The 25651-nt window shown below is 36.1% G+C and overlaps 1 protein-coding gene across 1 annotated transcript in view; it reads left to right on the top strand.

Annotated features, from left to right (window-relative positions):
* Window positions 1-23736, top strand: part of CHD9 (chromodomain helicase DNA binding protein 9) — a 167886-nt gene extending 144150 nt beyond the window's left edge. The window contains 10 exon segments of the mRNA XM_070388434.1: window positions 1570-1772; window positions 3991-4899; window positions 6067-6230; window positions 6958-7230; window positions 7964-8132; window positions 12695-12834; window positions 13147-13368; window positions 15541-15669; window positions 19188-19292; window positions 20264-23736. Of these exon segments, the coding sequence (XP_070244535.1) occupies window positions 1570-1772; window positions 3991-4899; window positions 6067-6230; window positions 6958-7230; window positions 7964-8132; window positions 12695-12834; window positions 13147-13368; window positions 15541-15669; window positions 19188-19292; window positions 20264-21139 (3190 nt within the window). The 3' untranslated portion in view covers window positions 21140-23736.
* The last annotated feature ends 1915 nt before the right edge of the window (window positions 23737-25651 follow it).

Genomic DNA, 25651 nt, shown 5'->3' with positions numbered 1-25651 from the left:
TTCTGAATGATAAATCACTGTTCCTTTGTTTCACTCGAGGCACATTCATTGTAACCAGAATTTACTCCAACATTTAAGATTTTAGCTATCCTAGATGTAATATTCAAATGCCGCTACCTATGTAAATACACTGTTTCAGTTACCTGTCCTTGCATAACCTCCCATCCCATTACACAGTGATGTAAAGCAACATCGGTTTTTTATTTCTCATGATTCTGTGGGTTGACCAGGTGGTTCTTCTGCTTCCCATGGTGTTGGCCAGAGTGTGGGAAGGGTTTGAAAATTGAGTTAGTTGCACAGTCACATCTGACTCTGTGATCCCATGAACTGTAGCCCACCAGGCTCCTCTGTCTGTGGAATTCTCCAGGCAAGAATACTGGAGTGGGTTGCCATTTCCTTCTCCAGGGGATCTTCCCAACCCAGGGATCAAACCTGGGTCTCCTTCATTGCAGGCAGTTTCCAAGAGGGAGCGTTCCAAATGCCAAAGGCTGAAGTTGCAGGTTTTTTATGGCCCAGCCTCGGCAGTTACAGAGTGTCACAGCTGCCACCCTACTGTTGGTCAAAAAAATCACAGGGCCAACCATGATTTAAGGGAAATGAGTTGCATCTCTCAAATGGAAGAGTGGCAAAGAATTTGTGGCCATCTTCAGTCTGCCACATACATTTTGCCTCAGTCTATATCTTTAGGAAGATTTAGATAATCTTCCTAAAGTTTTAGTTTTATCATAATATTCAGTACCCTGTATTTCGTACAAGGATAAAGTCTAACTTCTTAAGCCTTAATTCAAGAGTCTCTTCAGTTTAGGCCTTAGCATGCATTTATAATTTTATTCACTACTATTTCCTCAGCCTGAATGCCCCACTTAGTCTTGATTCAATATCCTGCTTAAGTTGTTCTTGTCACCGAGAATATTCTTATTAACTCTTTAGTCTATACATGGCCCTACTATTCCTTCAGTGTTCAACATGGGTTCTTTATCCTCTGTTGGTTTTTTCCTGCACTAGACTAGCTCACAGTATTCTTTGTTTTCTGCACTCGTATAGCACTTAGCTAAAAAAAGCTAGTCATTTTCAAAATGATAAAAGATCCTGTAATAACATTTATCTTTTCCTTTCCATGTCTTATCTAACCTGTAAACAAATGCCATTTAATTCTGTGATGTCTTTCTTGATTAGTCAAGTTTGAACAAACCCTTCCATCTTCTGTGCTGTCCTAAACTTGTGGTTTCTATAATACATACAACTATAAAATACTACCTTATACTGTAAATATGTTTGAAATGTTTTATCCAAAGGGAGGGTCATCATGTCTTACACATTCTTGTATCCCATGCATATTTTTTCACACAGTTAAGTATGCAAAAAAACCATTATTGTCTGAAGGAAAAGAAACATGGGTAGAGATGAGTCAACTAGCATTTTTAAATGTGTTTATAAGGCAGTAACCCTGGATTTAATCTTTTAAAGTGTTAGGTACTTGAAGTGTTTTTGAATTTTACAATAGTTATTTATATTCAGCATTAATATTATTTCCATGAACAATGTGACTTTTTCTTTAATTCAAAATAGATGGACAAGAAGAGAAGAAGCTGATTTTTACAGAGTTGTATCTACATTTGGAGTGGTATTTGATCCTGACAGAGGCCAGTTTGATTGGACAAAATTTAGGGCTATGGCTCGGCTACATAAGAAAACTGACGATAGCTTAGAGAAATATCTGTACGCATTCATGTCAATGTGTCGGAGGGTTTGTCGTCTTCCTTCCAAAGAAGGTATGTATAAAATTTTTTTTTCCTTTGTTTCAATCAAAGAAACAATTAAAATCCAGAAATTCCCAGCTTTTTAATACAGTTTCATGTAATTCAACATTTCACCAGTTTTTCTGAATTGTAAGTAAACTCTGCTTAACAGTCCTTTATTCCTTAATTCTACTATTGAAATGAGAGCTAAAGAGAATACAGGTACACATTTAATTTTGAGAAAATAGTGTTTTTATTTAGAACTAGATTTATGATTGTCGAGGGTGGGAAAATAAAGGATAGCTTTTGGTAAATAGAACTAACCTATATTTTTAGTCTGTCTAATAGGAACTGTGCTGGAGGGCTTATTTAGCACAAATGATTTTGCAAGAAATGAGGCCTCCATTCAAAAGACATTTTAGTAGGAAAATCCACCCAGGGCCTTCAGAAAACAAAACCAAAACAAGAGCAATTAATCAGAGCTGCTAATTCTCAGCCAATTTAATTGATTTTGAATCCCAGGTGGGGAGTTTTCATATATCCCTCACGTTTCCTCCCATGATATTAAAATCTTAAATCACTAATCATCTTGCTGCTGCTGCTGCTAAGTCACTTCAGTCATGTCCAACTCTCTGCAACCCCATAGACGGCAGCCCACCAGGCTCTCCCTTCCCTGGGATTCTCCAGGCAAGAATGCTGGAGTGGGTTGCCATTTCCTTCTTCAATACATGAAAGTGAAAAGTGAAACTGAAGTCTTAGTCGAGTCCAACTCTTGGTGACCCCATGGACTGCAGCCCACCAGGCTCCTCTGTCCATGGGATTTTCCAGGCAAGAGTACCAGAGTGGGTTGTCATTGCCTTCTCTGAAATTATTAGTCCAGGAAACTAACATTAGTACAATACCATTAACTAAACACCTTTTCAAGTCTTATCTGTTTTTCTACTAATGTCCTTTTTTGTTCCAAGAGCCCATGTTGAATTCCATTGTTGTTTTCCCTTCACCTCCTGCAGTCTGTCACAGTTCCTCAGTTTGGGTTTGTTTGTTTGTTTCGTCTTTAATGACGCTGATACCGTTGATCAGTTTTGCCAAAAACCCTTCAATTTGGATTTGTCTTGTGTTTTCACATGATTGTGTTGAGGTTATGCCTTTTTTTTTTTGCAAGAATAGCTTAGAATTGATGTTGTGTCTTTCTCAGAACGTAACATCAAGGGGCTCATGATGTCAGTGTGTCTTTTTACTGATGATGTAGCCCTTGATTCTTTGTTAAGCTTAGGTAGTTTCTGCTGCGTTTCTCCAGTGTAAAATTATGTTCTCCCCTGTAGTTAACAGATTATCTTAAGATACTTTGAGACCACACAAATCCTATTCTCCTCAAACTTTCACCCACTGATTTTAGTAACCATCAGTAGATCTTGTCTGCAGCAGTTTTTAACTGTGCAGTTCTACTGCAAGGAAAAACTGTTCCTTCTCCCCAGTCTACTCAATTATTTATTCATATTCATATTTATTCAAATGTGTGTTTATTTTTTATTCTGTAGGTTATAATCCAGTACTGTCAGTGTTAATTCTGGTGTTCATATTGTTCTAAATCTGGCCATTAGTAGCTCTTCAGGTAGTCTCTACATTATTCCAACAAACCTCTATCTTTTTTTGAGTACTTTCCAACTGCCAGTGTCTCTGCTGATAAAGATATGACCCCACCAAAAAGAAGAGTGTGGTCTGATGTTGAAATGGAACTGTCTCAGACTAGTAGTCATACACCATTTGACAATTGTTCCTATGTTTATATCAAATTTTAAGAAAGACTTTGGTGTCCCTGTGAGTCCACTGTAACACTCTGAGTTACCTCAGTGCACTTAAAGATATACGGACTTAAGTTTGCCTATGGGATGTTATTTTAACGTTTAATTTGTATTTATAAGTGAGTTTGAGTGCTTTTCTCTTTGATTAAAACGGAGTAGTGTGACATTAGCTCATAGAGAATTTCTTAAAAGTTCATCCTAGTTCTATTAACATACTTACAAAGTAATCTTAACGTTTTATTTAACTTTCTGTAGATCCAGTGTTATGTGTTACATGGTTATTAATACTTTCTAAAACTTACATTTCTCCTCATTTAAAACTGTTAAAATGAAATTCTGAAACTATACAAGATATTGAGTAGATGTATATTTTAGAAGTTGCATTATTTGTTTTAAACCTATAATGAAATATTTTTTAGGGTAATATGTTTGTTCTTGTCTCAATATAGAATTGGTGGATCCAAGTATTTTTATCCAGCCAATCACAGAAGAACGTGCTTCTCGGACTTTATATCGCATTGAACTTCTAAGGAAAGTAAGGGAACAGGCCCTCCGACATCCACAATTGTTTGAGCGCTTGAAGCTTTGCCATCCAAATCCAGACTTACCAGTCTGGTGGGAATGTGGCTCTCATGATAGGGACTTGCTCATTGGAGCTGCTAAACACGGGGTGAGCCGAACAGACTATCATATTCTTCGGGACCCTGAACTCTCATTTATGGCCGCTCAGAGGAACTACAGTCAAAGTAAGATGGCTCATTCAAGGACTTCTACCCCACTTTTACAGCAATATCAAGTAGCACTTTCTGCTTCTCCTCTTACCTCTCTACCTAGGCTCCTAGATCCTAAAGCTGTTATTCTAGAGGATGTGAAAGTTAAAAGTGAAAACCTTAAAGAGGAGCCTCAGTCTTCTGAAGAAGAGTCTATGTCTTCTGAGGAAACCAGGACACTAATAAAGTCTGAGCCTGTAAGTCCAAAGAATGGTGTTTTACCACAGGCTACTGGAGACCAGAAATCTGGTGGAAAAGGTGAAACAGACAGACGCATGGTTGCAGCCAGAACAGAGCCTCTAACTCCAAACCCGGCTTCTAAGAAACAGCGAGTCCACAAGAGAGGATCAGAGTCTAGTTCTGATTCTGACTCTGATTCTGAGAGATCATCCTGTTCTTCCAGATCATCTTCTTCCTCGTCTTCCTCCTCTTCGTGTTCCCACTCTCGATCAGGCTCTAGCTCTTCTTCTTCCTCCTCTTGTTCTTCAGCATCATCTTCATCCTCATCCTCATCTTCCTCTTCCTCATCCTCCTCCTCATCTTCGTCAGAAGAAAGTGACAGTGAAGAAGAGGAAGTCCAAAAGCGAGGTATATGCATAAAGTGCTTTTGCTATTTTAAGACATTTCATATGCAAATGAGAAGTGATTCAGATTGCTTAAGCATGCTTAAAATTGTTAGTTTAAATTTTACGTGTACAGATTTTCTTAAAGAAGGACTGCTGAAAATGCAACTAGATTACTGGTTCATACTCTGTGTTCAGTATTCACATTGCAAAATGGGTTAGTCAAACAGAGGATTAGAGACTTGGCACAGTAATTTTATTTCTTTGTGATTGCCTTGAATTTAGTATTGTATTTTTCCTAAAACAAGTTCATCAGTGAGCAAATAAAGATAATAATTTTATAATAGACACCAGTCCGACTAACAAGACCCTACTTGGGCCTACTCAGAAAGGTCTAGCGGAGGAACTCCAGCCTGTCCATAGAGTAGTGGTAGGCGGTCCTCTTCTGTGGGCGTCCTTGTTGCAGTCTAACAGCTCAGGTGTAAGGAAATGTGAGTGAGTGTGAGTGCGTTAGTCGCTCAGCCGTGTCCAACTCTTTGCTACCCCATAGATTGGGGCCCACCAGGCTCCTCCATCCATGAGATTTTCCAGGCAAGGATACTGGAGTGGGTAGCCATTCCCTTTCCCAGGGGATCTTCCCAACCCAGGGATCAAACCCAGGTCTTGCAGGTAGACTCTACCGTCTGAGCCACTAGGGAAGACTAAAGAATGAGTCAACATCAAATGGGCACAGGAGCCATAATAGCAAGCATCTCCTGGAACAACTCCACAAGCATGACTTTCTGGGTTTTCACACAGGACATGCCCAATTACAAGAGTTCCCTCCTGAAAGAATGATACCCTCCCCAGCAAATATTTGTGCCCTCTCAGTCCAAATTGATAAACTCCTGAGTTTACCAATCACGAATGTATGTGTTTTCAGGGAAACAGACCTAGAGAGTTACCACAGGTCAAATCTTCTTGCAGAAAGGGATGTTTGGTTAACCCTATTCCTTCAAACTCCGTAATGCCACTTATTTGGCTTTTGCTATAATTTAAAAAATAATGAGTACTTTATTGTATTCTAGGTGATTTTTTTTTAACTTCTCAACTTTTCATTTTCAAATCCTAATTATATAAGATTTGAGAAGTATATGCAAAATTGTGTTACACAGTCTTTAAAACAATTATAATTGGTCATAATTATTCTTAGCAGAAGGTACCCCTCACATGAAAGCCTACGATGAAGAAAGTGTCGCATCACTGAGCACTACCCAGGATGAGACCCAGGATAGTTTCCAGATGAACAACGGGACCGCAGAGTCTGCTTACATCCTACAGGGTGGATACATGCTGGCAGCGTCATATTGGCCAAAGGTAAGTAAATCATTTCTTGGTGATATAGTTCATTTTTAAAAATATTTTTCTGTCTATCTTTAACGGTAGATAATCTTATTATGTAGGAAAATAGAGTCACTATCATGTGTGGGATGACCATTTGGTGTTAGCATTAAAAGTAACAACTATTACTGTCCACTATTACTCCATTAGATCTATGTCCTTAAATGTATATGATTATCAACCTTAGAATATTCAGAAGAAAAGATAATGAATGCTTATGTTCACATACAATTCAGATGCTTCTTTATGAAATAAGTGCTTTTAAGTGGGTCTTCTTTAAGAAAATTTACGAACCAGTTGTGACCTAGAAAAATGTTCGTTTAAGTACATGTACATACAGTGGTGGAAGCTCAGACTGGATTAAGACAGTTCTTCCTTCCTCCAGTATGTGACTGGATTAGTAGAAGAGTACTTAACTTTAGAAATGAGAGAGAAGAGAACTCTCTACTCTTCTGTATACTCCTGAGTTTGACTTTTTTATGAAGACCCTGTATTACTCTTTAAAAACAAAAGAACAGCAAAATATCTTTATACTTTTTAACTTCACCAATGGAAATTTATACAGAATTGTAATATGTATGTGAGAAAATGTATGCATACCAAGTACACACAAGTTGTACCAGGGATAAATCCATCAAAGCTGTGATCCCCAAAGGTCTGGCTCAATTACTGAAATTACCCTTTGATGTTCATGCTGTTGTAGGATCGTGTGATGATCAACCGGCTGGACAGTATTTGTCAAACAGTCCTGAAAGGGAAGTGGCCTTCAGCTAGAAGAAGTTACGATGCCAACGCAGTGGCTTCTTTCTATACCACAAAGCTGCTGGACAGCTCTGGTGCAGCCACAGAATATAGCGAGCCCAGCGCGCCCCCTCCTGCAGGTGCCGCAGTCAAAGAAGAGCATGACCAGTCAACACAGATGTCAAAGGTGAAGAAGCATGTACGAGAAAAGGAGTTTACAGTGAAAATCAAAGACGTATGTTTATTTTTATTGCCCTAGGACCTGATTGCGATTGCGGTGTGCAGCATGCTTTTCCTGCAAATGGCTGCCTGCTCTTACTCTTACTTCCTTCACATACTTGTTTTCTGGTATTTGGATTGTTTTTTTCTTTTTGATATCCAGGTTATTAAACTTGAATATTCTACTAGAGGGATCATCATTAAATATGTTTCTCTACCTATACTTCTGAAAATAGTCCTTCTGCTGATCAAGATGCTTTCTTAAACAGTCTGACAATTTCTTATTGTTTAGTTCTTTTATATAATATTCGAATGGTATGTCAGTGCACTTTCTGTTTTAAATATTTAGCATGCCTTGTTATCAGTAACATTTCATTGTTCAGTATGATTTTTGAAGCTGAATTGATGCCTAAAACATGGGTAATATCTCTTAAAATGTCATGTGAATAATGTACACAGAAGATATATGTCAATCGCTGAACGGGTTACAATGTACTAGTCACATGAAACATTTGGTTTTGCTCAGAAAAGTGTATGTAATACCTAGATCTTTTTTTTCACTTAAAGATAGAAATTTTAATATTCATTATAGAAATTGATTAAATGTTTTTCTCTAGTTGATGTATGAACAAGAAGAGAACATGCCTGATTTTTCAGGGTTTTTACCTCACTTTTTCTAAGTAAAAAATTTCTTACATACTGCAATGATTTTAATCATTTCTTTCTTGATAATGGCATCCGTTTAACAGGAAGGTGGTTTGAAGTTGACATTTCAGAAGCAAGGGCTCACTCAGAGAAGGCCACTGGACAGTGAAGACTGTGCTCCTGGGCAGCAGCAGTACCTCACTCGACTTCGGGACCTTCAAGGTGCGTCAGAGAGCAGCCTCGCCAGTTTCCCAAAATCCCTACCACTATCAGGTGAATATGCTAGTAATCATTGCCTCAGCATGAAATAGTCCATTCTTCCTAAATCCTTCCTAAGTCCTCACTTACTCACAGAATACTTGCAAGGACGAGATCGTTTCTACTTTAAACAGCCCCTTTATCATAAGAAAGCTCTTACCACAAAATTTCTTCTTTGGAAGCAAATTCTGCCCACAATTGGGTCTTCTCAATGATTGTATTTTTGTCTTTAAAGGCATCACAGAAATAACCTAGTCAAATATCTGCATGATAATCTTAACATTTTGAAAACAATGATAATATCTCCCCTTGAGACTATGATTTGTTCTAATTTTTTGGCAATGTGACTCAGTAATTATTAAATACTGAATTAGTGCCATGTTTTCTGTACTCCAAAGGCACTGAGGAATCCATCCGTGAGATTTTGTTTTATTTCTGTTGATCTGGTTGTATTTTGGTTTGTCTGTGTCCCTCTTAAAATGTGCTATCAACAATTGAGAATTTTAGTTAAGAGTAGTTGAGTCTTAAAATGTATGGACCACAACATACTGATCATAAAAAAATGTATCTTTTCAGTTAAAAGCAGATGAATGACTGGAATTTCCTTTGTACCTCTGTATACATAAAGTTAAGGACTCTAATTCGGTTGCCATCCACTACTTGAAAACATTTCAAAACTCCTGTGCTTGTGCACAGTGTGTGACTTTCCTAAAATTTGGGAAAATAATCCTATATTATAGATGTTAAATGATTGCTGTTTCCAGTAGCTACTATTCAGTTCAGTTCAGTCGCTCAGTCGTGTCCGACTCTTTGCGACCCCATGAATCTCAGCAAGCCAGGCCTCCCTGTCCATCACCAACTCCCGGAATTCACTCAGACTCAGGTCCATCGAGTCGGTGATGCCATCCAGCCATCTCATCCTCTGTCGTCCCCTTCTCCTCCTGCCCCCAATCCCTCCCAGCATCAGAGTCTTTTCCAGTGAGTCAACTCTTCGCGTGAGGTGGCCAAAGTACTGGAGTTTCAGCTTTAGCATCATTCCTTCCAAAGAAATCCCAGGGCTGACCTCCTTTAGAATGGACTGGTTGGATCTCCTTGCAGTCCAAGGGACTCTCAACAGTCTTCTCCAACACCACAGTTCAAAAGCTCAGCTTTCTTCACAGTCCAACTCTCACATCCATACATGACCACAGGAAAAACCATAGCCTTGACTAGACGGACCTTTGTTGGCAAAGTAATGGCTCTGCTTTTCAATATGCTATCTAGGTTGGTCACAACTTTTCTTCCAAGGAGTAAGCATCTTTTAAAAATATCATGGCTGCAGTTACCATCTGCAGTGATTTGCGAGCCCAAAAAATAAAGTCTGAGACTGTTTCTACTGTTTCCCCATCTATTTCCCATGAAGTGATGGGACCAGATGCCATGATCTTCGTTTTCTGAATGTTGAGCTTTAAGCCAACTTTTTCACTCTCCTCTTTCACTTTCATCAAGAGGCTTTTTAGTTCTTCTTCGCTTTCTACCATAAGGGTGGTGTCATCTGCATATCTGAGGTTATTGATATTTCTCCTGGCAATCTTGATTCCAGCTTGTGCTTCTTCTAGCCCAGCATTTCTCATGATATACTCTGCATGTAAGTTAAACAAGCAGGGTGACAATACACAGCCTTGACATTCTCCTTTTCCTATTTGGAAACAGTCTGTTCCATGTCCAGTTCTAACTGTTGCTTCCTGACCTGCATATAGGTTTCTCAAGAGGCAGGTCAGGTGGTCTTTCAGAATTTTCCACAGTTTATTGTGATCCACACAGTCAAAGGCTTTGGCATAGTCAATAAAGCAGAAATAGATGTTTTTCTGGAACTCTCTTGCTTTTTCGATGATCCAGCGGATATTACCACTATGATGATCCAGCTACTATTACCACTTTCTAATTGTAAATTATAACTAAATAATGAATTAGAGTCATCAGAATTTTGTCACATAGTTTCATTAACCATTCACTGTAATTCTCTAATTACTAGACTTTCAGACAAGTATGAATGAGCCATAGTTCTCTTGCTGAAGTATAAATCCCCCAAGTGTGCTTTACAACGGTAGTGTTGCTATTATTTCTTTTTTCCATGAGAAAATGGGAAGCGGTGGGAAAGATAAGTTCTGGGATTTTTTTGCCCAACATAAGTGTGTTTAATAATTCTCCTGCTTGTACCTTGATAATTCCAGAACTATAAAGTGGGATTGATACTTCTGTCTTCTGAACATTTTATTACTATTGCAGCTGAAGACTTTCAAAGACTACAGCCTTTGCCTATAAGTAATTCTTTGGTAAATAATACTGTTTTAATAGTGTTAATAGTAATTATAATGCTAACTTGCACCTATACAAAATATTAAAAAGCCAAAACATTAAAACTAGATAAAATTATTTAAGAATTATATCTCATTCATCTTGATAATTCCAAATGTGAAATCTTTCTTTTGGCCATGCAACACGGTATGAAGGATCTTAGTTCCCCAGCCAGGGATTGAACCTGTGCCCCTCCATTGGGAGCACAAAGTTTTAATCTAAACTAGACTACCCAGGAAATCCCCTTGAATGTGAAATCTAGCTCTGTCTTCTTACAGGACTCTTAGGAAATCTATTAACATTTTTGAGCCTTTTCTTGTTTGTGAGGTGAGGGGTTGGGGTCAGAGGAAAGGTAGCATTGTTTGGTAGATTAAATAATATATGTGACGTGACTGGAATGGAACTTGGCACATAATTAGATGCTAAACAGATGTTAAAATTAGATTTTAGATTGGATATTGAACAAGTACTATTATAATTCTTCATATTAAGCCCTTTTATGTTTATATGAGTATGCCTCTGAATTTTATCTAAAAGCTTTGAATGAAGAGATATTGTATAACGTAAATTATGTAACGTAAATTAATGAAAGAAAGTAAAATAGCATAAATTATAAGTCTTTAGTTTATTCCAGAAACCACCTGGAATAGTAATCAAAAGATGGTAGAACTAAACAGCCTGGAGTTGAATTCTGTCATTTACCAACTGTTGTGACATTGGGCTTGCAACATAACATTTCTGATCACATTTATAAAATTGGCTTAATACCTCTCTGTTTTGTTTGTTCTGTTTTTGGTAATTTAAGAAGACATTTGTAACACTTAGTCTAGTTTATGATGACACCTAGTAAGCACTCAATAGAAAGTGATATTTATTTTAAATTTTAATATTATTATAATTACATCTTAGAAAAGACAACACAGGCTTTATGAAATAGAGTAAGTTAAATTTTCCATTTTGGATTCCAGCCCAGAATAAATCAGTAATGTTTGTAAAAAGCACTCTCAAGAAGAAATTAAGGGAGCTGGGTTTTTTGTTGTTTTTAAAAAAGAAAGAAAGGGAAGTGTCTTTCATGAGTACACAGGACTTGCTCAAGAAATTCTCCTCAGATGATTGAAAATGTATTTCTCGCTACAAGCTGAACCATTATAAGCAAACATCTCATTCTTAATAATATTTTCTCTCATAAGAGTATTCTAGATGATGTAGTCTTTAAGGACGGGAACTGTGTCTTACCTTTGAACCATCCTAGTGCTTTGTACGTAGCTGTCTAAAAATATGTATCTATTGGGAAAAAATGAATGCATGGAACTGTTGGATTCATACCTCTTAAAAACTTTTTTTTATTGAGTGCCTACTGAAATAAGGAGTGTTTAACTGGCAAGAAACACTGGTGATCTTAGGGAAAATACCTTAAATAGTCTGGTCAGGGGCAAATTTTGGGAATTTGAGGAGTGAAGTTTGTTTTGAAAAAGAGGAGCATAACAGATACCAATGTTTCAAAAGTTTTGAAGGCTATGAAAAAGCCAAAATAAGTTTATTTTTTGTTTGTTTTGAGCCATGATTTTAAGTTGATACAAATCTAATGTAGATTAAGATATTTCGACACCAAAAAAGCAAAGATAAATGGTAAAGCAAACTTATACTTAAAAGATAAAGTAGGAATTAATGGATTCAAAAAAGGTGGAAAGGTTTGCCTTGTACATTTGAAAGGCATGCTTCTTCTCTGAAAGGGTGTGAAAGAAAAGATATGTGGATATCCAAGGGAAAATTTTGAGGAGACATGTTAAAACTTGAAAGAGGCCTGGATTGCAGTTCTCCTGGTTTTTAAATGAGAAGTATTTTTAGTTAAAAAAAAAAAAAGTATTGTTTTTTTTTAATTAAACATTTTGTTTTATTTTGATCATAAGTCTCATTACAAGCATTCATTATTTTATTCTATTTTATTGAAGTATAGTTTACTTATAATGTATTAATTTCTGCTATACAACAAAGTGAGTCATTTAAACATCTATATCTATACACACACACACACACACACACACTCTTTTCCATTATGGTTTATCATAGGATATTTAACATAGTCCCCTGTGCTATACAGTAGGACTTACTGTTTATCCATCCTGTATATGATAGTTGGCATCTGTTTATCCCAAACTCCCAGTCCATCCCCCTAAAAGTGATTACTTTTAATTTAAGAACTAGATTTTTATCACTCTTTTGCATTTTTAATTTGTTAGGTACTCCCATTCAATCAACCCTTGGTGCCAATGGAGTTTTATTAGACAACCAGCCTGTAGTCAAAAAAAGGCGGGGAAGGAGGAAGAATGTAGAAGGTGTTGACATCCTCTTTTTTAACAGAAATAAACCACCTAATCATGTAAGTAAAGTAATGCTTAAAAGCTACTGATTCTTGAGTCCAAAATTCATCCCAGTAAAGATACATATTGCTGCTTTGTGAATTTTTTGTGACTAATAAAAATAACTGAAAAATTAGGAGTATACTGTATAGTTTTAGATTGTATCTCAGTAGAGTCCAGCACTGGCCAAGATTCATGAGAATTTTAAATTTGAAAGACTTAGAAGAAATTTTAAACAATTTTTGTTTCTCTTCAAAAAGAACTGCTTCATTGAACCAAAATCAGAATGCTAAAGCGTGGAAATAAAATTTTCATTTGGTGTTTTTCTACAGGTTACGTTAGGCTTAACCACCTCACAGATTTCTACAGGGATAAATCCAGCACTGTCCTATACTCAACCTCAAGGAATTCCTGATACAGAAACTCCTGTTCCAGTTATTAACCTTAAAGATGGGACAAGACTTGCAGGCGATGATGCACCGAAGAGAAAGGATTTGGAAAAGTGGCTTAAGGAGCACCCAGGTTATGTGGAAGATTTAGGAGCTTTTATTCCTGTAGGTGATACCTTATAAATCTTAGTATTTATGTCTATGATTCATTACATCTATAATGATGAAGCATAAATTGTCACCAACTTATGTTAAATATGTGTTCTGCCCAAGATTTAGGATAGATGAACAGCAAAAACTAATGACCATCTTTCCTATGATATAATATCATTTTCCATTTTTCATTCTGTATTCAATGTGTTTAATAAAAGTCACTTGTCATATACAGAGTACTATCATAGACCCAATGACAGTTATAAAGGTATAAAACCTCCAGTCCTTTCCCTCAAGGAGTTTATTTTAAAATAATAAAAATGATCATAGTAAACACTTATTGAGACTTAACTCTGTACCTGGCTTTATACTTAGCACTTACATGCATTATCTCATTTAACACTCCCAGACTTTATCAGAATGGCCTTGTTATAACTTTATAGATAAAGAAATGGAAACTGAAATTTTAAATAAATAGTGCAAAGCCACACAGCTAATGTCTTAAATCCACTGTCCAAACCTCTGCTCTTAAGATCTTATAAGAATACAAGTACATAGACAATATTAGTCAAGATGAGAATAGGTCTATTCATTTGCATTTTCCTTATCCTCTAAAATACTTCCTACTCACTATCTTATGGGCATACGGCTTTCTTATAGAAATGTATTATTTCGGTTTGCAGTGCTTTACTATCAGATGCTTATGTACCAGATTTTGTGTTAGTCTCCCTTGTTGTTTCTATATATTTTATAAGGTAAAAGAATAGTCGCATATCCCCTGTATGCCAGTTAGTAGCCTTATTCTATCTGCCTCCATTATGAAGATTAATTGGATAACCCAGTAATGTTGTTTCCTACCCTGTGAGCTGCTTAAGGATTGTGTCCTATTCACCTTGTAGCCCCAGGATTTAGCACCTAATTTCTGATACAGAGAATGGTATCTAGTTCCCTGTAAATATTTACTGAGTCAGTGATTTGTAAATGAAAATCTTTTGAAAATGAAAGAATACCGTATAAAGGTAAAATGATTATTAACAGAAAAAAATTTAATTGCCTTATTTTTTCATGCAAAAGAACCACAAAAGCTCCAGTCCCTAGAATATGACTGTACTTGTAATGTGTGTGTGTGTGTAGTGTCTTACATTGCTGTTATTATCACCAAAAGGTAACATGGTAGTCTAATACCGAGAACCTCAGTCTTGGCTTTCATATCCTAGTTTTTTTCAGAAAATGCCACTAATTCTCAAACTTCCACTTAATTCTTTTTATTAAAAAAAAAAAAAAGACAAATAAAGCTCTTATAAGGAACAGGTTTTCAGTAAGATGAGCAATAATAAAACGAGTATGGCAATTCTGAAGATAATGAGAATCATTAGTTTAACCCTGTAACTTCTTAACATGTTAGAAAATAACATTCATTTATTTAGTCAATTTTTATTGAGCAACTGCTATATGCTAGTTACTGTTGTAAGGTATTTAGGATAAAAAACAGTGAACAATATAAAGTCCTTGCCCTTTTGGCAGTTATGCTCTCGTCTCTGAAGATTCTCAGACCTTTCTCTTACTACTGCAAAGGAATCTTTATTACTCTTTTTAACTTAGAGCCATTCATCATTTTCACTGCAAATAACCCTTTTATCACAATGTTTTATATTATAAAACAATTTTAAGACATTGTTATAAGCCACATTTGTTTAAGTAGCGAATACAACATAATGTTGGCATGATTTCCCAAGGGCACTTGATGTTAATGGTTTCTTGGCTCTCACATGCTACTGTGGTATGTCTACAGCAAAAGGATTGTACCATGGTGTATGTACTATACCTTCAATATATAACATAAATAGCTGGCCTTTGAACAACACAGGAGTTAAGAGATACTGATGCATGCCACCCTCCACAGCCAAAAATTCAAATATAATGTTACAATTAGCCTTCCATGTCCTCAGTTACACATCCTTGGATTCAATCAACAATGGATTGTGTAGTCACTGGAAAAAAAAATCCACGTATAAGTGCACCTATACAGTTGAAACCCATGTTGTTCAAGGGTCAACTGTATTACTATATCTTATATATACCATATATCTTCAGTTTTACATGGTTAAATTACTTGGATCAGCTTATTTGTGCCATTTGCATAGTTAAAGATTTTACAGCTATTTCTTTGTCTATATATTTTAGCGAATGCAACTCCATGAGGGGAGACCCAAACAAAAAAGGCATCGCTGCAGAAACCCCAATAAATTAGATGTTAATAGTCTCACTGGAGAAGAACGTGTTCAGCTGATTAACAGAAGAAATGCCAGAAAGGTACTTGCATATTTGTTGTTAATTTTTCATACTGATGCACTATGTAAGAGATCTCTAGAACACTGTTTCATTATGCAGTATTTTCTAACAGACCTAGTTGGGTTAAATCTAGAAGATTTGAGGGGAAAGACACGGACTACAATTTTATGCAGTCTAATTTCAAATCCCACACCTTTGGCTAAGCTGTTGAAGGAAATAAGTTACTTTCTATATCTGTACCTTTGCAGTGGCACCGAACCAGGGCACTGCATCTAAAGCAGTAGTTCTCAAAAGGGGGTAACTGTCCTCCAAGCGACATTTAGCAATCAGGGGACGTTTTTGATAGTCTTAGCTCTAGATGAAGGAGGTGGGTGTTGGGGAGGTGGTGAGCTGCTAGCCGGATGCTGTTGGCCTTGGCGGGTGAAGGCCCAGAACGCTGCTACACCTCCTGCAGTGCACAGGACAGCCCCCACGACACCAGTCCAAAATGGTCTGTGGTGCAGAGGTTGAGAAACTGCTGAAAGGGAACATTATTCTCATCACAGCCATTACAGATTTATATATATTTATCATGTATTGATAATTCCATCATTAGGCCTTAAAGTGTCTTCTTCTGTCAAAATTGGCATATTACGTAATTTTCTGATAGATGGAAATTAAATGTTTTAAATCAAATGTCTTAAGGCAAAGAAAAACGTCTTATCTTAGAGACAAATGGTACCCCTGTGCTTATCTTCTTGCTTTACTGATTGATGAATGGTAAGAGCTAGGTTTTTCCAGGTTTTTCTTATTTCTGAATAAAATGTGGCTCAACATTTGTTTCCCCCAGTTGTTTCTGTTTTATGTATGTATTGGTATATGTCTCTCTTACCTCACAAAGTAAATGATAGAACAGTTGAGGCACCTTTTGTAAGTTATGGCTTTGACACTTTTATTGTTTTTTACTCTGATGAGCAAGCAGCACAATAAGTAAAAAAAAAAAAGAAAGAAAGAAATGGCCTTCAAAGTAAGAACATCAAGTTTTCCATTGAATTCCTTCACTCACAAATTAAATTACCCTACATAGATCCCTAGTTAATTCCCTACTTCTGTTTGCTCTCTGTTGAATGACCTCACTGCTAGTATAAAAATACATGAAGTCATTTTAATTTCTCAGAAGTATTGAAATTGGAAGAATACCATTTTTAAAATAACAATATATTAATATTATTCTATGTACTAACTCATTAAAATTAATACTAATTTTCCCCCAAGTTTATTCAGCTTTTGTTAGTAGATTAAGATGATGTCAGATGTATTAGGGGAAGAACAAGATGACATTTTAGTTGCATTTTACTTAAATTTTGTGCTTATACAGATTGTGTTATAAATCTTTGCACTTCATCTTATAACAAAAATTAACCTTTCTAGATATGAATAAATTTGTCTTAGCCAGTTTTAAGGAAATGGAACTATTTTGAAATTTTTACTTGGTTTAATATTAAACATCCTAAATTTTATTTTTAATTGTAGTAGCCTGGTAAAGGACCTGTTAATTTCCCTTGGTTTGTAGATTTCTTTATTGTTCTGAGTTTCTAGAGTACAGGCTTTAACATACAGAGGGCATCTAGTTTAAACTGGAGTTTAATGAAGGAGATAATAAAAAGGAGATAGCAACAAGATTGAGAGGCTAAGTAAAAACTATAGAAAATAATTAGATAAGAATATAGATATTATAACTGGCCACATTAAACCCTGTTTGTATCCTAACAAGATATAGTACATATTCATTCAGAAAGCTGTGGGAAAAGGAATTATTTAAGAAGTGTCCTTAGACTCCAAAGGAACATTAAATTGGTAGGTTGAAATCATTTAAATATTTAAAGGGATATGTTTATTTTTATACTTTCAGGGTTCAGTTCAGTTCAGTCGCTCAGTCATGTCCGACTCTTTGTGACCCCATGGACTACAGCACATCAGACTTCCCTGTCCATCACCAACTCCTGGAGCTTACTCAAACTCATGTCCATTGAGTCGGTGATGCCATCCAACCATCTCATCCTCTGTCATCCCCTTCTCCTTCTGCCTTAAATCTTTCCCAGCATCAGGGTCTTTTCAAATGAGTCAGCTCTTCACATCAGGTAGCCAAAATATTGCAGCTTCAGCTTCAGCATCAGTCCTTCAATGAACATTCTGGACTGATTTCCTTTAGGATGAACTGGTTGGACGTCCTTGCAGTCTAAGGGACTCTCAAGAGTCTTCTCCAACACCACAATTCAAAAGCATCAATTCTTTGGTGCTCAGCTTTCTTTATAGTTCAACTCTCACATCCATACATAACTACTGGAAAAACCATAGCTTTGACTAGGCAGACTTTTGTTGGCAAAGCAATGTCTCTGCTTTTTAATATGCTGTCTTATGTTGGTCATAGCTTTTCTTCCAAGGAGCAAGCATCTTAATTTCATGGCTGCAGTGACCATCTGCAGTGATTTTGGACCTCCAAAAAATAGTCTGTCACTGTTTCCACTGTTTCCCCATCTTTTTGCCATGAAGTGATGGGACCTGATGCCATGATCTTAGTTTTCTGAATGTTGAGTTTTAAGCCAACTTTTTCACTCTCCTCTTTCACTTTCATCAAGAGGCTCTTTAGTTCTTTTTCACTTTCTGCCATAAGAGTGGTGTCATCTGCCTATCTGGGGTTATTGATATTTCTCCTGGTAATCTTGATTCCAGCTTGTGCTTCATCCAGCCTGGCATTTCAGCCTGGCATCCAGCCTGACCAAAAAAAAAAGCTCCAGTGATGCCTACAAATACAACTTTTATGGTATCAGTTTGCATAAAAGATACATGCATTGGTTTTTGAGACCTGAGTTTAAAAGCTGATCCTGACACTTACTAGTTAGCTTTAGGCAGCTTGTATAACTTCTCTGAGGCTTAATTCCTTCATTTGAAAAATAGAAATAATCCATTCTCAAATGGATATAGTGAGAACTAAAATAAATTATGTACTTAAAGTCCTTAGCATAATACTTGGCAATATAATAATAACAACTTATATTTATTATGTGCCAGACCCTGAAGCTACTTAGCAGCAGCAGCAGACCCTTTCCTGAGGTGCTTGAATTATCTCATTTTCATAAAACCGTTTGAGGGAGGTATTATTGTTATCTCCATTCTGCAATTCAGAAAGCTGAGGCTCAAAGAGATGTACTGATTTGCCTGAGTTCATGTAGGTCGTAAGTCTGATGACTCCAAAGGATATACTCTTAACTAGGCTACACTGCCTACCCAGCATAGTACTTCACAGTACATGGTAGTTATTTTACTGTCCAAAGAATATACATGAAACATCTAAAATTTATGTTAGCATGTTCATGCAGTATATTGATAGTTCTTATGGGTTGTGGTAGTCCTTTTTACTATAAAAAAGATTGTCAGGGTGGTTCCAAGAATACATGTGTTTTAAAGAAATAAACTCTGTAGAGCACAGATTAAAAGAAAGAAATGTCTTCACATTTAATATGCTTTTAAGTGTCTAAAAATCTGTTTTTTATTTATAGGTTGGAGGTGCATTTGCTCCCCCTTTGAAAGATTTGTGTCGGTTCCTGAAAGAAAATGCAGAATATGGAGTAGCTCCTGAATGGGGAGATGTTGTTAAGCAGTCTGTGAGTATTTCATGAACACTAATTTAGACATCATTTAATTATATCTTAGATTTTAAGTTAAGAATTAACAATATTTCATAAATATGTGATGATATTTTTTAGTTCACAGTTTTTATCTTGCAGAGTATGTGGCAAACTTCTCAGATACTTGTTGAATTAGAGTGCAGAATCAGTGTATACTAACTGGTGTCATATTTCTGCTTTACCTTTTTATTGTGGCTACTAGAAAACTTTAAGTTACATATGTTGTTTACATTGTTTCTATTGGACAGTGCCGATCCAGAGGTTGTAAACTCTTAAAATTTAGGAATTTTGGGTTGTTTGTTGAGGGGGAGGGTTGTTTTGTTCTATGGTTACTTCTAGGAGTTTTGAACCCCAGAAAATCTTGGGGGAATTTCAAGAAAGTACCATAGGTTGTTCTCCACTCAGGACTTGGTGCTTCCCAGTCTGCAGGTGCTACTACTGTTCTGAGCCAAGTGATTTTTTTCCCTATTGAGTATCTTTTCCATCTTGGCTCTATCTCTATTATTCCCAAAGTGATAAAAGAGTCAGAAGCATCTCGTTTCAGTCATTACTTACTTCTCTCCTTTCCATACTGTTCTTGCAGATCAGAAGAATGGCATTTCTTTAGTCTTCTGGTGATGTGAACAGTGTAAGGGCATGGCAGTAATAAAATTTTTTGGATCTTCCAGTTTCCAGAACTATTTTACAAACCTATGCCTCATAGTTATAAAAGAGAACCAGAGGCTCTCTTAAAATAAATGAGAAGTGGAAGAACTGTTTCAAGCCCTACTTAAAAATAAGATAAAATTGGGTTACTTCTTTCATAATTGGTTATTTTGTATCAATAAATAACAGAATAAGTTTATGAATAATTTCATGTTTTTAATGGCTTATTTGTATCACTTGTTAATAGCAATTGATTTTATTTTAAAATGTTTATTGTTGATTTTTTTTTTTTTTTTTTTTAGGGATTTCTTCCAGAAAGTATGTATGAACGTATTCTCACTGGTCCCGTGGTAAGAGAGGAAGTAAGCAGGCGAGGGAGACGACCTAAAAGTGGAATTGCGAAGGCCACAGCGGCGGCGGCAGCTGCAACTGCCAGCAGTATTTCAGGCAATCCTTTGTTAGCCAATGGGTTACTGCCAGGTGTGGACCTCACAACTCTTCAGGCCTTACAACAAAACCTACAAAACTTGCAATCACTGCAAGTGACTGCAGGGCTGATGGGAATGCCTGCTGGCCTTTCTTCTGGAGGAGAAGCTAAAAATGTGGCCGCCATGTTCCCCATGCTGCTGTCGGGAATGACTGGGTTGCCAAATCTGTTGGGCATGGGAGGGCTCCTGACAAAGCCGACAGAATCCGGAACAGAAGAAAAAAAGGGAAATGACTCTAAGGAGGTGGAAGGGAAAAAAGAAAGGACAGAGAGCCAAAACCCCGAGAACGGTGGTGAAAACTCTGTGTCAAGTTCTCCTGCATCCTCTACTGCTGCGTTAAGTACAGCTGCAGCTGCCAGCCCATTAGCTCTGAACCCACTGTTACTATCTAATATTCTTTATCCAGGGATGCTTCTCACTCCAGGCCTTAATCTTCATATTCCAACTTTGTCTCAGTCCAACACTTTTGATGTACAGAAAAACAAAAACAGTGACTTAGGCTCATCTAAGTCTGTGGAAGTAAAGGAAGAAGATTCCAGAGTTAGAGATCAGGAAGACAAAGGGGGAACTGAACCGAGTCCTCTCCATGAAAACAGCACAGATGAGGGTTCAGAGAAAGCCGATGCTTCATCTGGATCTGATAGTACATCATCGTCATCCGAGGATTCAGATTCTAGTAATGAAGACTGATTCCCAGACTGCACTTAAATTATGAACTGATTTTGGATTTTTTTTTCCCCTTTAATTATTAATTGTAAATACGCCAGTGTTGAGTGCATCAATAACTTACTGACCGAACATTTCAGTTATTTGTTTAGAAGTGCAAACTGCTTTCAGAGACGTTTTGCATGTAATATTTCTTAAGATTCATAAGTTTCTGAACTCGTATGTACTATCAAATACATAAAGGTGTAAAATTACAACAAAAGGCATTATAATTTTGTTGGGGGTTAATTTTATGAAAATTATGCTCAATAAGAGTTGTATATTTAATATATTTGCAGTGAACACAGAATACTTTATGCATATTACTGATTTAATTTGAATATAGTTTTACAGCCTCCTTGACACCTATAATTTACAGATCAAAACTCAGCAATAATTTGGGCAGCTAATGAATGTCATGAAAGCTGTAGAATCTACATCACCATCCATTGCTTTAATTACATGAAAATGCTCTAGTGTTGTGATGCACTGCTGATATTTCCAATTCAGGTACAAGTGTGTTTTAAAGAAGAAATAAGTTTCCCAATCGGCCAATTTAACTGGCTACCTGTTACCTCAGCTGAGTTAGTTTAGGAAGTTTACATTCGTTTCTAATTCTATACTTGTTTTCAGGGGTTTTTTAAACACATCCTATATATCATGTTAATCGGGCAAGAAATATGACTTGCTTTTTGCTGAGCTTAACTCTAAAATCAGTAAAATTAAGTCATAAAATAATCCTGTGTCATGTGACTTTGACACCCTCTAGACACATTTAGTTTTAACTTTTCAAAGTTTGGCCTCCTATTAGAAATAATTATGTCTCAGATGAGTAATGTCTGTTTCCAGGGTTCAGAAAAGGTAAATCATGAAATACCACTGAAAAGAACTTTTCAACACAGCATACTTCATGTAAGAGAAATTGTTTGTTTGCTTTATTTGTGTAGATTTCTATTTGTGTTTTATGTCACGGAAATATTCCAAAATTAACAGATAATAGGGTAAAGTAATATGCAGATAGTCTAAATTCATTTTGCGTTTCTAGGTATAAGCAGACTAAATGTTGGCCCAGAATCAGTGTTGGGTTATCAGTTTATATTAAATATACTGAGTTGCCCATTTTGAAAATGCACTTTTAATAATCTCAAAAAATATATACATAATTCCTGTAAACCACAAAAAAAGGAAGCCGAAGGTTTCTGATCAATTTCTTAGAACCCTTTACCATGTAAAATTTGTCTGATATTTGATTTGTGATACAGTTTCTCCTGCTAAAGCTGCTATTATTCTGACAAGGTAGAGGTCCAGGTTCACCTTCATATACATTGAAAACAGAGCTGAATTGGTTATATAATGTCATTTACATCCTAAGGAGAGATAAGCATTGTTCTGGTACTTAAATAAATAAGTCAGTGACAAACTTTGCTAGGGGGGAAACTACCCCACTTCTCTCCCACGGAAAAATTAACTTTCAGTTCATTTTGATACAACTCTATTGCTTTGTCAGGAATTAAGCAATTATATTGGATTTTCCAAGACCTTTACCAGTAAATTATGTTTCTGTATGTAAAATAATCCCTTATTAGAGAGACAGTGTTACATGTATTTACAAAATTATATCGGTTCCATTGGGATTGTATTGATTTTTTGTATTTTCCCGAAATAGTACTTTGAATTGATAGTCCTTTATGCAATGTCTTAGCAATAGTCACTATAATGCCCTTCCAGGAGAAGTGGGTAGTAATTCTTCATCATGAAAATGATATATTACATATTTAGTATCTTCCCTTTGCAGTATTGCACTTTTGTTTGACTAGAATACACCTATGAGATAGCCAAAGTTTTCAAACACAATTAACTTAGGTTGCCAGTGGAGTATTTCAGCACCATCCATGTTTCCCTTCTCTCCCTCTAGTCCTACCCACATGATCTTCATTCCTTTCTGTCTCCAGTTTAAAAGGGAAATAAAAAACCCTAGATCTTGTCAGTAAAATCTAATTTATATCAAATTTATGAGATAAAGTATTTTCCTAATTAGATCAAATGAATTTGGTTAACATCTTAGTGATTCTCTTTCTATGTAATAAAGGCAGTTGCAGTTTTCAAAGCATTAAGGCTAATATTAACTTTAAACATTTCTCTTGGGATTCAAGATACTTCTATCTAGTACTGATTGGGGAAAAGTTGTCCAGCTATCAGCTTAAAAAAAAACATGCAAACATGGTTGTGTAAAGTTAAGGGTTATAAGAAAAAAAGAAATCAGTAGAATTACGTAATACTAAAGTTGCAGTTGAAAGGATATCCAAGTATGTGTTGGTAGTTACTAAAAGAATTATAGCTGTTATTGCCTTGTATTTATAGCCCTGTTTCAGGTTTCATGATTCAAGTCTTAGTCCAATTTTTCTTTTGGACATTTGCAATATTTACCAGTTGTGTTTTGTGTAGTCTGAATTTGCTTTCTGTAGTTAAGCAAACGTCTTAAAAAGTCATTTGTAATTTATTAAATTACTTTCTATGATGTTCTATAGAGCAAATGGAAGTTTAATTATTTTTTATTAAACATATTCTTTGACTACCCATGATGTCAGCCTCTGTACATGACAATACTTTTATTATTTTATATGTAGTTTTTATTCCAGTTATGAAAGAACTACCCATGATGTCAGCCTCTGTACATGACAATACTTTTATTATTTTATATGTATTTTTATTCCAGTTATGAAAGAAACATTAGTCATAAGTCTTTAAAAGGAAAGTGAACATTGGAAGAATTTTTAAGAGACAGAAGCAGGCTATAATTATACCCACAATGTTATTATTTCCTTAAGTTCTCTTCTCCCAGACCTTTAAAAATCCAGAAAGGCTCAGAGATACACCTAACCTCTTAAAGAAATCCATTTTGGAAATCAGTAATTATTTTTCCTTTGGTCTTAGAGGCTTTTCTAATTTATCACTGTTGTTTGTAGTGTTTGGCTGTTTTTTTTCTTTTTGTAAATACAAAAGAAATTTGTTTTCCCTCAAACTGTCAGAGTGGAACAGTGGAGTCTCATCACTCACTCATTTAACTTGACCACACTGAATTATACTGTCATGCTTAGAAAATCTTTTTTTTTTTTTTTTGTAAAATAAGGTAAACAAAAGTCAACTGCTTCATCTGATGCTTACCCAGAGGATCAGTAATATGTTCAGTGCTGGAGGAAGAATTGGCTATGTTGGATGTTTTTGCAAGAAGATACATATAAAATGATGTATTCTATATATTTTGAGCTGTAGGAAGAAAAAGAGTGAGTTGCAGGGAGAGTAATTTTTGGCTACAAGTGATGTTCAACTCACACAATAAATTTAGAACTTACATAAATGCAACTCCAGAACATAAGCTATTTATTTTTAAATGCAGAAAAATGAAAAAATTATTTAAATAATCCATCAACCTACCCTGAAATACTGTTCATGGAGCTATCAAATCTTATTTATATGTATGTTATATACATATAGTGGGTTGAATAGTTACGGGTTGACTTAAAAAAATTCACATCAACCCATAACTTCAGAATGTGACCTTAATTGGAAATAGGATCTTGGCAGATAAAATCAGTTAAGATGCAGTCATACTAAATTAAGGAGGGCCCTAAATCCAATGACTAGTGTCCTTAAGAGAAGAGGACATAAACACAGGGAGAGGGCCATGAGACAATATGCAGAGATCAGTGCAACGCAGCTTCGAGCCAAGGAACACCAAGGATTGCCAGCAACCACGAGGAGCTAGGAGAGAAGCATGAAGCAGATTCTCCTCCAGAGCCTCCGGGAGGAGCCAGCCTTGCCAACACCTTGATTTTGCACTTCTGGCCTAAACTGCGGTAGGAGTAAATTTCTATTGTTTGAAGCCATCTAGTTTGTGGTAGTCTGTTGGTAGCTTTAGGAAACATACATTTTCATATTAAATCAGTATTATATAGGACATAATGTTTGCTGTTTTGCCTTTTAATATACAGGCCTGTGTGTCAATAAGTACTCTGCAATGTGATTTTTAATACATATATTGCTCATAAAGATGGAATTTATCTAACCAGAAACCTAAAAATGGACAGTTGAGTTTATATATTCATTTTTTTGCATCCATCTTTAATGATTTGCTTAAGCCCTAGAATTGAAATACTTCTGTTTTTAAGGCTTTTCATTTGTGTTGCCAGTGCCAGTGATGACATTAGTTAACAGTTCATTCTACCATTAGCAACATATATTTTATGTATGATTTGATTTCTTACTAATATTGTATTGCATTAGAAATCATCTTAGCCATTACTAACAGGCAAAAGTAACATTTTTTAATTGAAGTATGGTTGATATACAATATAATGTAAACAGTTGTTGTTCAGCCAGTAAGTCGTGTCTGACTCTTTTGCAGCTCTGTGGACTATAGCCCACAAGGCTCCTCTGTCCATGGGATTTCCCAGGCAAGAATACTGGAATAGGTTGCCGTTTCCTTCTCTAGGCGGT

Source organism: Bos mutus, chromosome 18, assembly GCF_027580195.1.
Source record: "Bos mutus isolate GX-2022 chromosome 18, NWIPB_WYAK_1.1, whole genome shotgun sequence".
Taxonomy (NCBI): domain Eukaryota; kingdom Metazoa; phylum Chordata; class Mammalia; order Artiodactyla; family Bovidae; genus Bos; species Bos mutus.
Note: the sequence above shows the minus strand (reverse complement) of the source record. Positions and strands in the feature narration are given on the sequence as shown.